Genomic DNA, 15,359 nt, shown 5'->3' on the forward strand with positions numbered 1-15,359 from the left:
GTCCGAAGAGTTCAGATACATATAGATAGTAAAATTAATGTCATAAAAGGATAATTGGCACAGAATAGACATTCAAAGTCTTCACTTCAAAAATTTTCAAATGTTAACATTCATGAAATAGTGAAAAAAAATTTAACTGGTTTTTAGCATTTCAAAAAGTAAAAAACCACTAATATTCCAACCTTTTATGGTTATACCAACGCTGCTCCATAAATAAAAGCTATTTTCTTTGATCTGTAAAATAATGTTCAAGATGAGGGGTAGAGAGGAACTCAAAACCTATTCATTCAGTTTTATTGTAACAGTAGATAAATATATCCACATCTATCTATGAATTTATTTAATGCAGTTCTATTTTTACAACTCTTTAATACAGACACAATAAACCAAAATTAACCCCTGGCTTCTGGCTGACTGATCCTCTTCTAAGTCTACAGCATCAGTTCTAGCATCCCTTCCCTAGGAATCTGTTGTAGTTAAAAACATATTACCTCTCACAACAGCAAGACAAATTCTCCTGCCCTGAGCTTAAAAACAGCTTAAGACACTTAAAGTGTACGTCTAACTCATCTCCGGGGAATGATTAACATAAACACATTGAAACATATGAAGTAAAACATCCAAAGACTCTTGAACTGGTCATCAACAAGATCAGGGAATTGTGGCTTCAATTTAAAATGTTGGGGCCATCTCTGGAGCAGACATGGCAGCCGTCCCAGCTAAGGCCCCACTAAGAGGCAGGCGCTGTACATGCATACTTCTCACAGGTGGCCGCTCCCCATCGGGCGCTCGCTCCTCTTCCTCAGCTTTGCTGTCCTTTTCACTCCTTCCTACGTCTGTTAGGACAAATGTAGAAAGGGAACTTGATTTATTTCTGCAGAAATTAGTAACAGCTTATTAATTCACATTTCTGGTCACCATTCAGCTACTGAACAAACATTTTACAAAATTAAAGTCACAAAACAGCAAATCTGGAGACGTTCAAGACTAAGGGCACATTCCAATTGTGTTTATTCCTAACAAACTCAAGATGGAAACTAATACAGATTTCAAAGCCAACAACTGTACTTAATTTGCCATCACCAGTAACAACTACTATAAAGATTCAGATTTCTTTACTCTCAATTATTCACACTAAAGCAGAGCCAGCAAGGTGGCTCAGAGACTCAAGGCACTAGCCAGCAAACCTGACAACCAATTCCCAGGTCTTACATGGTAGACGGAGAGAACTGACTCCCAGGTTGTCCTCTGACCTCCACACACACACTGACCACCTTACAATAAATAAATAAAACTAAAGCAGTAGTTAAGACATTACCAAAATAATGGTGATATACTTAACATGCTTGTAAATTCTAAACAACTCAAAGATCTCCTATGCTGAATGACCACTTTTCAGATCTGCCTACTAGATTCATGGCACTTAAGATATGCATTGAGTTTTAGAACAGATTAAAGGATTAGTGTATGCTAAAGTTTTACATAGAACTCTGTTAAGAAAAAATGTTAACAGATTCTTACTAGGAAGCAGAGCCCATATTTCTAGTTCAAATGTTTTGTTCAAACATTCTTGGGATTTGAGCAAACTGACCTTTAGGAAGATTTAGAAAAGTGCATGTGCGTGCATGCGTGTGTCTACATGCACATGTGTGTAGGCACCTAGAGCCAGAAACAAGTGCTGAATCTCTATAGCAGGTAGTTGTGAGCTACCATGTGGGTGCTGGGAACCCAGCTTTGGTCCTCTTCAAGAGCAGCAAATGAATATTCAGCATTAAGCCATCCATCTCTCTAGCCCCAAAGAAACCTCTTTCAACACAAAATAAGAATCAAAGGCCCTTGTACAGAAACAATTCATGTATCATTCCAGGCAGTGTCAGGGGTTTCTAAAGTCCATCCAAACATAAGCCCTTCCTAGTTCACCTGTACTTGTATAGAACTTATCCTTCTGCCTGGTGAGCTTGTTCTGATACCTCTGGTCTTCCCAAATACAGCCTTCTCATTAATTTGCTAAGTTTTCACAATTCTATCTTCCATGAACTTGACTCTAGTCTGTCAACACCGACAGTAAGATCACTGAATGTAGATAACCAGATCTTATAGTTCTGGTAACCCCAAAACCTTCGAGAAAGAGCTCAAATAAAGCATTTACTATCTTCTTGACAGGCATTACCTTTAATAGTTAATGACTAAAGAGTACAGGGTCTCACACAGCACCACTGCCACCCTGTGCAGGAATAATAATACTGGAACAACATGTAAACAAACGGACTTGCCTCTTTCCCAGCTGAACTGTACAAAGCTCAGATGGACCACAGGTCTTCCAACCCCTTTAGCTTTGGATCAAATCCTTAAGGACATTTAAAACAAAACAAAGTCCTACAGGCTATTAGAAAACAACATACCAATTAGGAAAAAAAAAAATAGAGAAAGTAACAGGTAATTCATATATAAGCAAATACAAAAGGCCAATAAACATAGATTTTCAATCTTACAAATAAAATACATCAGGAGAATATAGCCTGCAGAAAATCTAACTTCTCCAGATATTTCAAAGCTTTACACCAATAAAAAGGTACAAATACTATCTTCCACATCATCTGTTCTCAACCTATAGGGTATAACCCCTCTGGGGACTGGATGACCTTTCACAGGGGTTGGGAAGACCATCAGAAAACACAGACATTTACATTAGGATTCATAACAGTAGCAAAATTACAGTAATGAAGTAATAATGAAAATAAGTTTGATTGGGGGTCAACACAACATGAGGAACTGTATTAAAGGGCCACAGCATTAGGAAGGTTGAGAACCCTGTTCCAAGTGATGTTTGATAATAGGACGGGGTCTAGCAAGGTGGAAATCCAAATTCAAGTGAGCTGAAGACTTACTAGGAGAACAAGGTGCTAACTTTGTAAATGTGGCTGGAGGTCTAGTTCTCAAAGTGAGGATGCACTAGCAGTTAAAAATGTCTGGGCTGAAACACATACTGAAGATAGACAGTAAGTAAACAGCAAAGACAAAAGGTGAGATGCAATACCTCCACTAGTGTCTTAACTTTCCCAGAAAAAGATACTATACTAGTCTAGCCTCCTTAGACTATAACTTATTGTTTATCATTTAGCAATACGCAACAGCTTGTCTCCAGATGTACTAGTACACATTTGTTCTTCTATTTTTATAAAAGTAATATTTTTTTCTACTTGTCTTTTGATAGGGTCTCATGCAGTCTGGGCTAGCTTCTAACTACTTATGTAGCCATGGTTAACCTTGAATTCCTTGGTCCTCCCTCTTCTCCCCTCATACCATCACACCTAGCTGAATTTCTATTATAAGTTATTCAAGGATCACTGATATCAACATTAAATGAGCAGGTTCTATTAAACAGTTTATGAAAGCAAATAAAATCCTAACCTGGAGAGCTCGGCTTATTTTGTGATATAACTTCGGACTCAGACTCATCTTTTCCACATGAAATATCCTCTTCATCAGAGAGGACCAAAAAGGCTTCTTTTGGCAAATTCTCACTACTTTCTTGTTTAGATGGGGAGCCAAAAGAACCCTCCATTTTCTCTTCCAAATCTTGACTTGTCTCAACTGGAAGGAGAGACGTTTTTGAAAAGCATGTGAGTTCATCCTCAGCGGGCGCAAGTTTTTCCAGAATAGGGATGATCTCTTCCGTCTCCATAGAGTCCGTGTTATCTAAGGCAGTCTCCCTCTTGTCTTCTGTAGCATTTTCATGGACAACTTCTACAACTTCTGCAGGACTTTCCCCATCATCCTTTTCACTTTGGTCAACTTCCATACTGCTGGAGATGGCCTCTTCTCCAAGAGCAAGCTCAGCAATGGGCTCTTCCTCTACCTTCTTCGTATTTTCTGGAGGTAGATCAGAACAAATAATTGCACTATGTGTTTCTAGAGTTTCTTCCTTCTCACTAACATTACTGTTAGTTTTATCTTCCTCATCAAATGAGTCTTTACTCTGAATTTGGTCTAAGTTTTCACTGTCTTCATTTTTTTCTGAACAATCATCATTGTTATTGCTACTCTGCTCTGCCTTGTCAGTTTCAGGAATCGGCTCACAAACTGGCACAGCACTTGGTTTAAAAGTATCAGCGGCTGATTCTGCAGTCAGCTCACCGGGAGCCAGCTCACCAGAAGCCAGTCTGCTACAGGCAGGACCACCAGAGGATTCGTCACAAGAAGGCAGGTCATCGGAAGGCAAATCACCAGAGGGAACACAATCATCAGAAGAGGGTTCCCCAGAGGCCAGTTCACAAGATGCCACTGCACCAGCAACTGATTCATCTGAAACTGGTTCACCAGACAGTGGTGCACAAGACAGTGGTTCACCAGACAGTGGTTCACTAGAGGTGGAACCACCAGAGGCAAGATCATCAGAGGCAGGTTCTTCAGAAGCAGTATCTGCAGAGATGGGATCACGGGAGGAGGGATCACTCGAGGGGGACTCCTCACAGGGAGAGTCGCCGGTGGCTGGTACTCCAGCAGGCAGCTCTCCTGCAGGCAGCTCTCCAGAGGCTGGGCTACCAGAGGCTGGGCTACCAGAGGCTGGGCTACCAGAGGTTGGTTCAGTGGTTAGTGTAGAAGCAAGCCCAGAAGTTACACTAGGAGACAAAGACTCACTATTTGAATCCAATTCTTGCTTGTTTTTCACACTAACACTGGGAATACAAGGTGTTTCTTTCACTTCTGTTTTACATTCTTCAGACTCAGAACAAATCCCTTCGATCCCATTCACTTCTTCTCTCTCTGGACTACACTCTGCACTTTCTAAGGGTGACGCAGGCTCCAAATCTCCGTTCTCATGGTTCCCATTCAAAAGCTTCACGTCGGTTTTCAGCAGCTCTTCTTTGACTTTGTACACTGCTTCGAGCTGCTGACGATCACTCACTCTCATTGTTTTTCGAGCCTTGAAGACTTTCTTCTGAGGTTCTTCTATACTATCCATTTTGAATCTTCAAAGAAAAAGAAAGAAAAGATTTTAATAATTGAGACAAGTCATTTAATTACAAGTTTACTGAAAAATTAAAGTGAACAATTTAGCTCATATAAATTTGAAACAATGATAAATAAAAAACATAATCCTTGCTATGCCTTAGTTTTCATATTTACTAGATTGACATAACATAAAATTGAGAGACGACACCGTGCACACTAGAACATCAGTTGCTAGGAAAATGAAGAAGGAAAGGAGCTAGTTTTTATTCTCAATACAGAATAAAAAATCCAGAGAAGTAGCTGGGTGGTGGTGAACGCCTTTAATCCCAGCACTTGGGAGGCAGAGGCAGGAGATCTCTGAGTTTGAGGCCAGCCTGGTCTACAGAGCAAGTTCCGAGACAGCGGGACAGTCAGGGTTATACACAGAAACCCAGTCTTGAAGGGAGAAAAAAAAAATCCAGATATGTTTCAGGAGCATGAAAAAAGCACATACAGAAAATGAGTGCTGGGAACCAAACCCAAGTCATATTCAAAAGCAGCGAGTGCACTTAACCACTGGGCCATTTCTCCAGCTTGGTTTGTAGGTTTGGAGAAAGTGGGTAATAGATGCTAAAGAGTACAGGATTCTTCTATGGAAAGTAAAAATGTTCTAACATTCATTGTGGTGATAGCTACACAACTCTGTGAGCCTACTGAAAACCCACTAATTGTACATTTTTATGGATGAATTATATGTTATAATTTTACCTCAATAAATATAAAAGGATAAAAAAGTACACATATTGTAGTATGTCCTCTTTTTTGGTCAATTGTGTTAGAGTCCTATCAACTCTATCTGTTTACCAAAGAATGGACTGTTATCCTTATTAATGCTTCTGGTTTGCATCTGCTTTTGCTGATTTCTCCTCTATATCATCTCTTTGACTTTTTGGATGGGTTTAATTTGCATCTGAGGAGTTAATTTTTCAGTTGCTGTGATAAAATATTCTTTGACAATATCAACTTGGGGAGAAAGGGTTTGTTTTGAGGCACAGTTCAAGAGTAGAGTCCATTATCATGGGAGGTCAAGGCAGCAGGAGGTTGATGTGGCTGGTCACACTGCATCCACAATCAGAAAACGATGAACACTTTTTCCTTTATGAGACAAGGACCCAGCCCAGAGAATGGGGTGACTCACAGGGGGTGGGTCTTTCTACCTCATTCACCTAATCAAGATAACCCACCCACCAGCACATCCCAGATGCCCACAGCTCAGGTGATTCTAGGGCTAAAGTGACAATGGAGACTAACAATGGTAACATCTTTTTTTCCTTGTCGTTCAAGTTTAATCACTAATTTTCATTTAAATTTCATCTTTCATAATATGTGCACAGAAAGCCTAACTGATGGTTTTTCCTTAAAATGTGCCTAACTGATGATTTTTCCTTAAAATTAGTGAGACTGTGGTACTATAATGTTACTGCTTAAACTGTAGATGAGTATAAGGTTATTAGGGTGGGCTATGTGACTATGCACAGAATCAAACCACACTAAGACAAGAGCTGTGTTATCACAAGCCAAAGAATGAGAAGAATCTAGGAAACGTGTCTTCTGGGCAAATGCTCCCTCAGGACCTTCCAAGAAAATATGCCTTGACAACATCTTTTGAACCTGTAGTCTGTAAAATTAAGACACTATGGGGGGGGGGGAGACTGATTTACCACATAAACACAATAATGAGAGTGAGACATTAAATATCCATTAGACAGTATTCAACATTACCTCATAATGAAAAATAAGACATTGAAAAACAAAAGGGAATTTACTCAAATCTGATAAAAGGTTTTCAAGATGTAGATGCTACATTTAATGGTGAAATGAGATTAAAAGAAGAGAGAGAACCAAAGCATCCCATATCACCATTTTTATGTAAACATAAACATTTCTGCTCGGCATGTGAGCTCCTGGATATGATCCCCAGCACCACTGAAGGGCAGCATTGCCAGCTGCAGAGAAGACAGAGGCGGGGGGGGGGGGGGGGAGAAGAGGAACAGCGAGATCATCCATAGTGGAGTAAAACACATGTACATGCGCGCGCGCACACACACACACACACACACTTACTTACTGAGGTACTTACTGCCCAATGTCACCCAATCAAGAATGAGACTCTCTTCTTAAACTCCACAAACCACCTAATTTACACTGTATCAAACCAGCTGTGAACACTGTCACTGATAGAACTTACCCACAAGAAGTAAGTCAACCCAAGGTGTTAATAACAAATGTCTTTCAATAATAAGCCCGGCCTATCTGTCAGAGACGAATACCGCTCGAAAGGACACAGCATTTTGTCAAAGAATGTCTAGATTGTGTTACAGTCTACATTCATTTTTTTGAATTTAATTCAATAATTTAAACATTTCTTAGTTTTAAATTAAAGAACTTCTTAGAAAAATTATCTTTCAACTATATAGAAATCTTCAAACAAAATCACCACTGGCACTATTTTAAGAGTCTAGAACTTAAAGTTTTTCCTTCCTCATCCACTTCAAAGTCATGTTACCTACACATTTTTCTGCATAGAAGATATAAAATTTGGGCCTACTCCTTGGTGCAGAGCTAGAACCCAAGGCTTATACATGCTAATCAGTGCTCTACCAATGACCTCTCTCTATCCCAGACAATACAAGCTTGGTACTCACCTTGCTGACTATAAACCCAGGAAATGTAGTTTGGTTCCCTTGAAATATGTTCAAATACTGAAGTGCCATTCCTTTTCAGATAGTCTATGCATAACCAAGTTATCATTATTTACATTAAAATTAAACATTTAAAAAAATTTCATAGCTTTTCATAATGCAAATAAGAAATGAACTCTGCTGAGAGCTGTGAATGTGAACCCACTTCTCCCAGGATATAAACTGAATTTCATATTTAGTTGGCCCAACACTTCCAAACTCGTCATTTAAAGTACCTTAAAAGGAAGTCTATCCACACAAAGGCTTGGCTGAGAATTAAATGATGTGACTAATTAATAACATTAATTCACATTAAGTAAGCCAGGCAAAGTGGAGCACACCGGTAATCCTAGCATCTGGGAGGCCAAGGCAGGAGGATCACCACAAGTGATGATGAGCAGCCTGAGTTACAGTCAGCTCCTCCCCAACCTTGGCTACAGAGTGAGGCTCCACCAGAGTGAGGCCCCACCAATGCCTCACCAACACAAATGTACCAAGTGCTCAACACTGTCATCCTTGTTAGCCTATTTCCTCTGGGTATTTCTAGGCATAACTTTCAGAGTCTGAGACAAATTAAACAACACTGACGTGTGTGTGTGTGTGTGTGTGTGTGTGTGTGTGTGTGTGTGTGTGTGTGTGTATGAATGAGAGAGAACTAGAAAACCCAGTGTAAATAACAATTAATATTAAACTGTCACCACCAAGTAACACTTAATAAATATAATCCAAGTCAAGCTGGTTTTAGCAAAAAAAAAAAAAAAAAAAAAAAAAGCCATTAACGTCAGTAATACTAACCAAAAAAACCTGCCAGAAGAGAATAGGGAACTACCTTCCATACCCACAAGGGAGCACACTACAGCCATTTACAGGATTTTTCAGAGCTCTAAGTCTAACAAAAAACAGACAAAGCAGTAAGAAGTAGCATGGACAACCAGTTCAAACTAGTCCAGCCATTTCTGTGCAAGCCAATCAGCAATCTGCTTTGAGGAATCTATTTTGCATAAGCAAAGCTCAGTAGGAAAAATATACATGAGAGAAAGGTGTGTTGGCTGCAAACAAGTCTCCACGGCTCTATTAGCAGAAGGTATTCATTCCTAAGGCCCATTTTAAACACTGTCATCTGTACAGACTCTGTAAAATACACGCTCCTTCTTATGGCAGCCACACTAGTCACAGAACGTTCACACACTTCAACTCATTTACAGAAAAACCATTTCTATTTTATAGTAGAAAATGTCTGCCATATCTAGAAACAACAACATGATACAATGAATCAGTTTCTCCTGGAAGTACTTTTTTTTAATGAAAAAGAAGAGTTTAAAAATAGAATGTTTTAAGCCCTTACTTTACATATTCAGATCTAAGAATTCTGGAGAAATATTATGAACATTTTTCTATAGAAATTTATATGTAAATAACTAGAGAAATGTGTTACAGGAAATATGTCTCTCAATGGCTTGTAAATTTTTTTCCGTTTTTTGATAAATTCTTTTTAAGGAAAGCCCAATGAGCCTCTTCTTTAAACGAAACATTTTTTTTTGTGTTCCACTCCCCTTCACCCACTTCTTTCACTTTCTTTCTAACAAGAAATCACAGCCATGAAACAAAGGGAAGCTGTTTTATCTTGGCTTATAATCTTCCTGCTCAAAACACTTAAGAATTTAAATGGCTGTTCAAGAGCTACATACAAACTCAGCCAATCAGCAGCCAGAATTCTGATTCCTGCCCAGCAACAGGAGACAGACAATAAGGTCAGAGAAACAGTTAACAAAACCCGATCTAAAATACTGCATTGTAGTTCTTTGTCTGAAATAATAATCTAGAACACAGATTCCATGTCTTAAATCCATGATATCTATTAAATATACAGCACAAGTGAATAAGATTTACATATTTTATGTTACAGCTTTATCGCGCTCTAGTATCGATCATAAATGTTTCTAAAATATAATTTCCTATCTGAGGAATCTGTCATACAGGGACAACACATAAAAATATCCTTTCTACACAGTGAAATTCAAACATATTTTCTTTTAGAAGATTAATAATTTTGTATTTATAAGACATTTATAAATAAACCCACCAAAATATTAAATCCCAATAATTAAGATGTTTTCTCATACTATTTCACCTCCCCTTACCACTAGACACTCTTAAAGCCAAGCCTCAACAGTAGTCCGGACTATGGCAGGATGACGAAGTGCTGTGTTGTCCACTGCACAGAACTGACTCGGCTTAATTCACATAACAAAGTCAAAATGTCTTATTCTTGATTTAAGTGGTAAAAATATAATTACTACAGTAAGCACAATGAATTGCCTTTCGAAGCAGTTACAAAAAGACCACACAAGCTCTACTTCTGAAGCAATAAAAGGTGTGGATTATAAAGTAATTCTACAGGATTTTTATTAATTTAAAAAAAAAAAAAACCTGTGATCAGAGTTTCTTTTTCCTTCAAATTCACCATCTATCAGCTTTTCCTAGTCAACAAAATTTTAAACTAATCATCATTTTCCCCCTTCATTCCAGGTGACTCTTGTAATTTTTCCAACATACCCCAGAGGGAGCTTGCTGCAGCAGCCATAATTTTAGTTTATATAATCTCCCCACAAGAGAAATAAATCAACAGCTGTTTCCCTGCTTCAGTCCTGTGAGGGAACCGAAGTTCACTCTGATTGGCTCAAAGCCTTAGCTGCCTACAGCCAATCAGAGGAAAGTATCCCAAACCTTACCCAGCAACAAGGGAAGCAGATGAGGGCAAGTGTTGTACTAAGAATTACAGGCACTGTGAAGTCAAAGGAAACAATCAAATCGAAACCTATTGCACCTATAATCACAAATGCTTTATTTGAATATCAGGTGTCTATAGTGCTGCTTGGTTTTTGTTTGAGTGTTTTCCCCCATTTTATTTAAACTAGAGTCTAGACAGTATGTACCATCTTCTAAAAACAGCCATAAATTACTGATTCAAACCACATACAGAATCACCATGCTAATTCAAACTAACATGATCTAATAAAGGATACAAAAAAACAAAATTCACACAAAGACTTAGAACATGAAGCAAAATCACATAAGTGAAGCACTCACCTGTGAGGAACACTTCAATCATGCCCAGGCTGTTAAGAACATTATTAATACTTTTCCAAATAATCGAATGCCGAAAAAATCATGCATTTTTTTAGGATTTATTTTCCTTTTTTTATTTGTGTGTATGTGACGAGTGTGCGGGTGCTGTCAGAGGCCAGAAGAGGGCATCAGACACCCTGGAGTGTGAGTTGCAGGCTCCTGGGAACTGAACTCTGGACCTCTGGAAGAACAACCAGTGCTCTTAACCACTGAGCCATCTCTCTCTCCAGTCCCTGAAAATATGTTTTCTTCAATTTTTTCCTTAGATAGCTTAACAAAAATCAACTCAACAGGCCTGAATACTAATGACTGACTCCTAGACATCATTTTCTCATGACCCATGATTTCTAACTATTGCCCGTCTGTTGTCTTTATCACACATCCCTAACCCCTTAGAAGGGCAGCTCATTTCTAACCTGGATATAATGGCTCCAGCCAGTAATCACATGACTAGGCAGAGGAGGGAAGATGCTGAGAGACTGTCTCCAAAAAAAAACCCAAAAGTCAAGTTGGGCCATGTGGTAGCACACATCTTTAATTCCAGCACTCAGGAGACAGAGACAAGTGAGGCCCCGTGAGTTCCAGAACAGTGAGTTCCAGAACAGCCACGGCTACAAAAAGAGATGTCTCAAAACAAAACACCAAGACAGGGGACATCAAAGTAACTCACCAGGGAAGGTGCTTGCCACTGATCTTGATGACCTCAATTGGGCCCCTGGGACCCAGAGTGGAAGGAGAGAACAATTGCCAAGTTGTCCTCTGACCTCTATTCATGAGGCAAGGCACACATGAACCCACAATCACATAGCAAATAAACAAATAAGTATGTAATATAAACTAAACAAAACTTCATTTCTCAGTTGAAAGCACTGACTCTTGCACTGCTTGAGAACTAGCAGTATTTACTGATGAAAACAGGGCTATTAAGAAAATCAGTGTTATACAATAAATACTAACAACCCTTCTCACTGTTGACTGCCCATTAGTCACACCAGTCAGAAAAAACAACTCATCACTCTGACTTTATCCAAGTTAGTATATATTAAATCAAAACTTTAACATTTTTATCTTAAAAACAAGATGATGTTTTATTTTGTTTAAAATCCATTATCTTTCTGTAACTTGAGCTTGATCCCTTTTATTGGATCATACTTTTAACATTAAAAAAAAACACAAAACAGTGGTGGAGAGATGGCTCAGTAGCTAAGAACATTGGTTACTCTTCCAAAGGACACAGGTTCAATTCCCAGCACCCACCACCATGCTGACTCACAATTTTCTGTAACAGCCTCTTCAGGCACATGTGGGGTGCACAGATATATATGTAGGCAAAGCACACATGTACAATAAATAAATAAATAAACCCTACAAAGGAAATGAGTGTTAGTTCATCCTTTAAGAATTCACTGTGATTTTTGCTTTTGAGAAAAGTAAAATAGGGCCAACACTGTTCTCTACATACTCAACTAACCTGCTCCTCCTTTTCCTTGTCCTAAACAGGACACGATTCTACAGCATGTTTATCCCAAGACAACAGTGCTTTGTATTACAAAGCAAGCATCAGGGAGGATGGAGGTCTAACAGTCTCACTCATGGAAAATGCAATTCAACGGTCTTTTACCAGGACAACCAGAAAGTCTGAAATGAAACAAATGTTCTCTGAACTTAATCAAAACCTTACATATAACTAAACCTGGCAAGTTTCAGGAGATGCATTTACTTAACTTCCTGTGGCTTTATTACATCTTACCAGTATTCATAAGTATCATGCTACCAGTTACTATTCTGCCATTATTTTAAAGGCATCGTTTTAAAAATAAACACTATTCAATTCTAATACTTACATTTATATTGTTTAATGAAGCATTTTAGCATGTATCACCAAATCACTCGTATAAGGCACATTTTATAAATCCAAAACTTTGATATCATAAAACGTCTTAAATATGTCAATGTTATGATATGCTTCTGAAGCCATTCACAAAATAATGAAAAATGGAGTGTCCTTAATGAAAATATACTATATGGATATAGTGTTCGGGATATATAATAAATACAGACTAAAGAATAACATGTTACATACATAAAACTGACACCTATAGTAATTATTAGATTAAAAAAATCTGTTCTCTTAGAAAGCAAAGGTAGTAATCTAGAACATTCTAGCAGCTACTAAGCTGGCATGCTCACATACTTACACATAAGTAATAAAATGTACCACTTACACAATTCTAAGCATCAAAGTAGAACACCATTAGAATCAAATCTGACAAGAGGCATTTTTCAGTCTTAAAGAAGCTTGCATGGACAGTGTGATTTCCTATTTCAAAAATAAAATACCCCTTTAAGAGAAATCTACAATATTATTACGTAATGATGAAAACCCTCTTTGAAATAATAAACATACCCCAAAGGAGCCCCTTGCAGTCATTCTATCAGTTCTTTGACAGAAACAGAAACTGAAATACAATTTGCATAGTCACTGTGGTTGGCTAATGAAAGCAGGGCCATGTAACCAATCAGGAAGTTAGAACTTGGGCAACCATAGGAGGAGAAATTTTAAATCCACCTGGCAACAGCCTAAAAATAGAAACAATATGCAAGTATGACTCTTAGAACAGATGTGAACCTAGGAGCAAAAATGACTAGCTGGAATACCTTATTTTCTTGAAGATAGTGTCTTGCATTTTAACACCTAACATTAATCTGACACGTTTTCTTATTAGATCCCAGTTACAGAAAACTGAATGCTACATTAAATAGATGGATCACTGCCAAGTAACATTCCATTGTCTATAGGATTTGATTTATGCATGTGTGTGCCTCACATATTTGTTTTCCTTTTTCCAGGAGAACAATGAACCACTTGAATCAGTTCTAATAAATTCTAGACTTTCAAAAAAATCTTAATATCTGGATAACACTGCATTTTTCTAGCACTTTTTGTGCAATTATTTGAGAATGTGATCTATTGATTTTTCGAAGCCTGTTTGTGGTGTACTAAAAACACAACTGAATAAAAGCAGACCTCTAAATAAGGTAAGGATTTGTCTCATTCATTTTCTTAAACATTAACTTCTAATGAGAGTGTATCATATACACACTAGACATCAATAATTATTTTCTCAATAAAGCTGTTACTAGCACTGAGGGAAAATTTTATCTTACTGCTCATGCCAAACAAATTATATTTGAATATAAATAATTTGTACAAAATATCTATTTCTGATTTTTCAATTGGTTTCTAGTAGAATGGAGATGCTAAAACCCACGGTGTTTATATTTTCTTCTGTTGTCTAGATGTGAGTGAGACACATTTCTTCACTCTGACCTTGCAAACTAGTGGTTCTTAGCATGCGTGTGCCTTTTTCTCTGTATATTACAAATTTACTCCAGAGAGAATTCTCGTTCCTAAAGGTGACAATTTGCAGTCCAATGTAACAGCTATGAAAGAAGAATATAAAGGCAAGGGATTTGGCTCAGAATAAAGAGGGCTCACCAAGCATGTATGTTTGAACTCTATTATGGGTGGTGGGAGGACAGAGAAGATAATAAAGAAAATTATAAAATAGGAAGAAAGAAAAGGCCAAAGAAAGACAAAACAGAAAGCCAAGAGAACACTTGAGTTTCACTTTAACTCGTTATAGCTGCTGAACTCAAAGGCTGGCTGAAGTGTCAGGTCCTGTTAAAACAAGCGCTTGTCTTCTGTGTTCTTCTTGTTTGTTTGTTTCTGATTTTGTTCTTGTGGTGATGGGGATCAAACACAGACCATTTTAAACAGTAAAAGCTCCAGTACACAGATAACAAAAGTTAAACCCACCTTCTAATAACACAATGGCTTAATTTTAAAATGGAGTTTCATCTAGCATATAATTAATCTTAAACAGTTTACATAAAATGTAAATAAAGCTATTTTTCTTAATGTTATATTCTTATTTGTTGGATACCCAAAATCTAACTATATTTATATCTTAATAAAAAGAACTAAAATAAAACATTGAATATTGTATCTGCACTGTTCTCCTCATCACAAAAACAAGCACTATGCATTAACCTGTGAGTTACAACTAATTACTGGGTTTTTCCTCACTCGTGATCTAATTTTTTGTTAATAAGGCACTACTGATACATTTTTTTTTATAAATTTACATCATTAATGTGACTTCATACAAGTCTTAATATTTCCATTTTCTTTCACTGTATTTAGAGTAGTTAAACTTGTTTTTCGAATTTTTTTACTTATATTTGGTCAGTTTTACTTTGGAAAAAAAACCAAATGGAATCTCAAGCATTATTCAAAATAGTCAAACAGTATTAACCCTCATTTGTAAGGAACTGCATAGTCAAGGTACCTTCAACCACCAACCAGCCACTAACACGTGGAAAGAAAGGTCAGCTCAGATCATAAGCGGCTCTTGAGCCTTGCTCCTCTCTAGCGCCTCACTGATCTCAAGTGCCAGCTGAAAGCCAGATGTTCCGCAGCCAGCCTCTGTGGACAGAGGTCTAGGGGCACCACAGAGCCAACACCCTGATCCAGGTTCTGTGAGAAACCCC

General features: G+C 37.8%; 1 protein-coding gene across 4 annotated transcripts in view; it reads right to left on the minus strand.

The window, feature by feature from the left end:
* LOC114695021 (activating transcription factor 7 interacting protein) overlaps positions 1-15,359 on the minus strand; it is an 88,829-nt gene that overhangs the window by 42,370 nt on the left and 31,100 nt on the right. For 3 of the 4 annotated variants that reach the window (XM_028872163.2, XM_028872161.2, XM_037204049.1), the window contains exons 2-3: positions 3,412-4,973; positions 759-836 (exon numbers count right to left, since the gene is read on the minus strand). In XM_028872163.2, the coding sequence (XP_028727996.1) occupies positions 759-836; positions 3,412-4,966 (1,633 nt within the window). In that variant the 5' untranslated portion in view covers positions 4,967-4,973. Of the gene's footprint in view, positions 1-758; positions 837-3,411; positions 4,974-13,212; positions 13,952-15,359 lie in introns of those variants that run through there. The other variant, XM_028872164.2, reaches the window with a different exon arrangement.

Source organism: Peromyscus leucopus, chromosome 3, assembly GCF_004664715.2.
Source record: "Peromyscus leucopus breed LL Stock chromosome 3, UCI_PerLeu_2.1, whole genome shotgun sequence".
NCBI lineage: Eukaryota > Metazoa > Chordata > Mammalia > Rodentia > Cricetidae > Peromyscus > Peromyscus leucopus.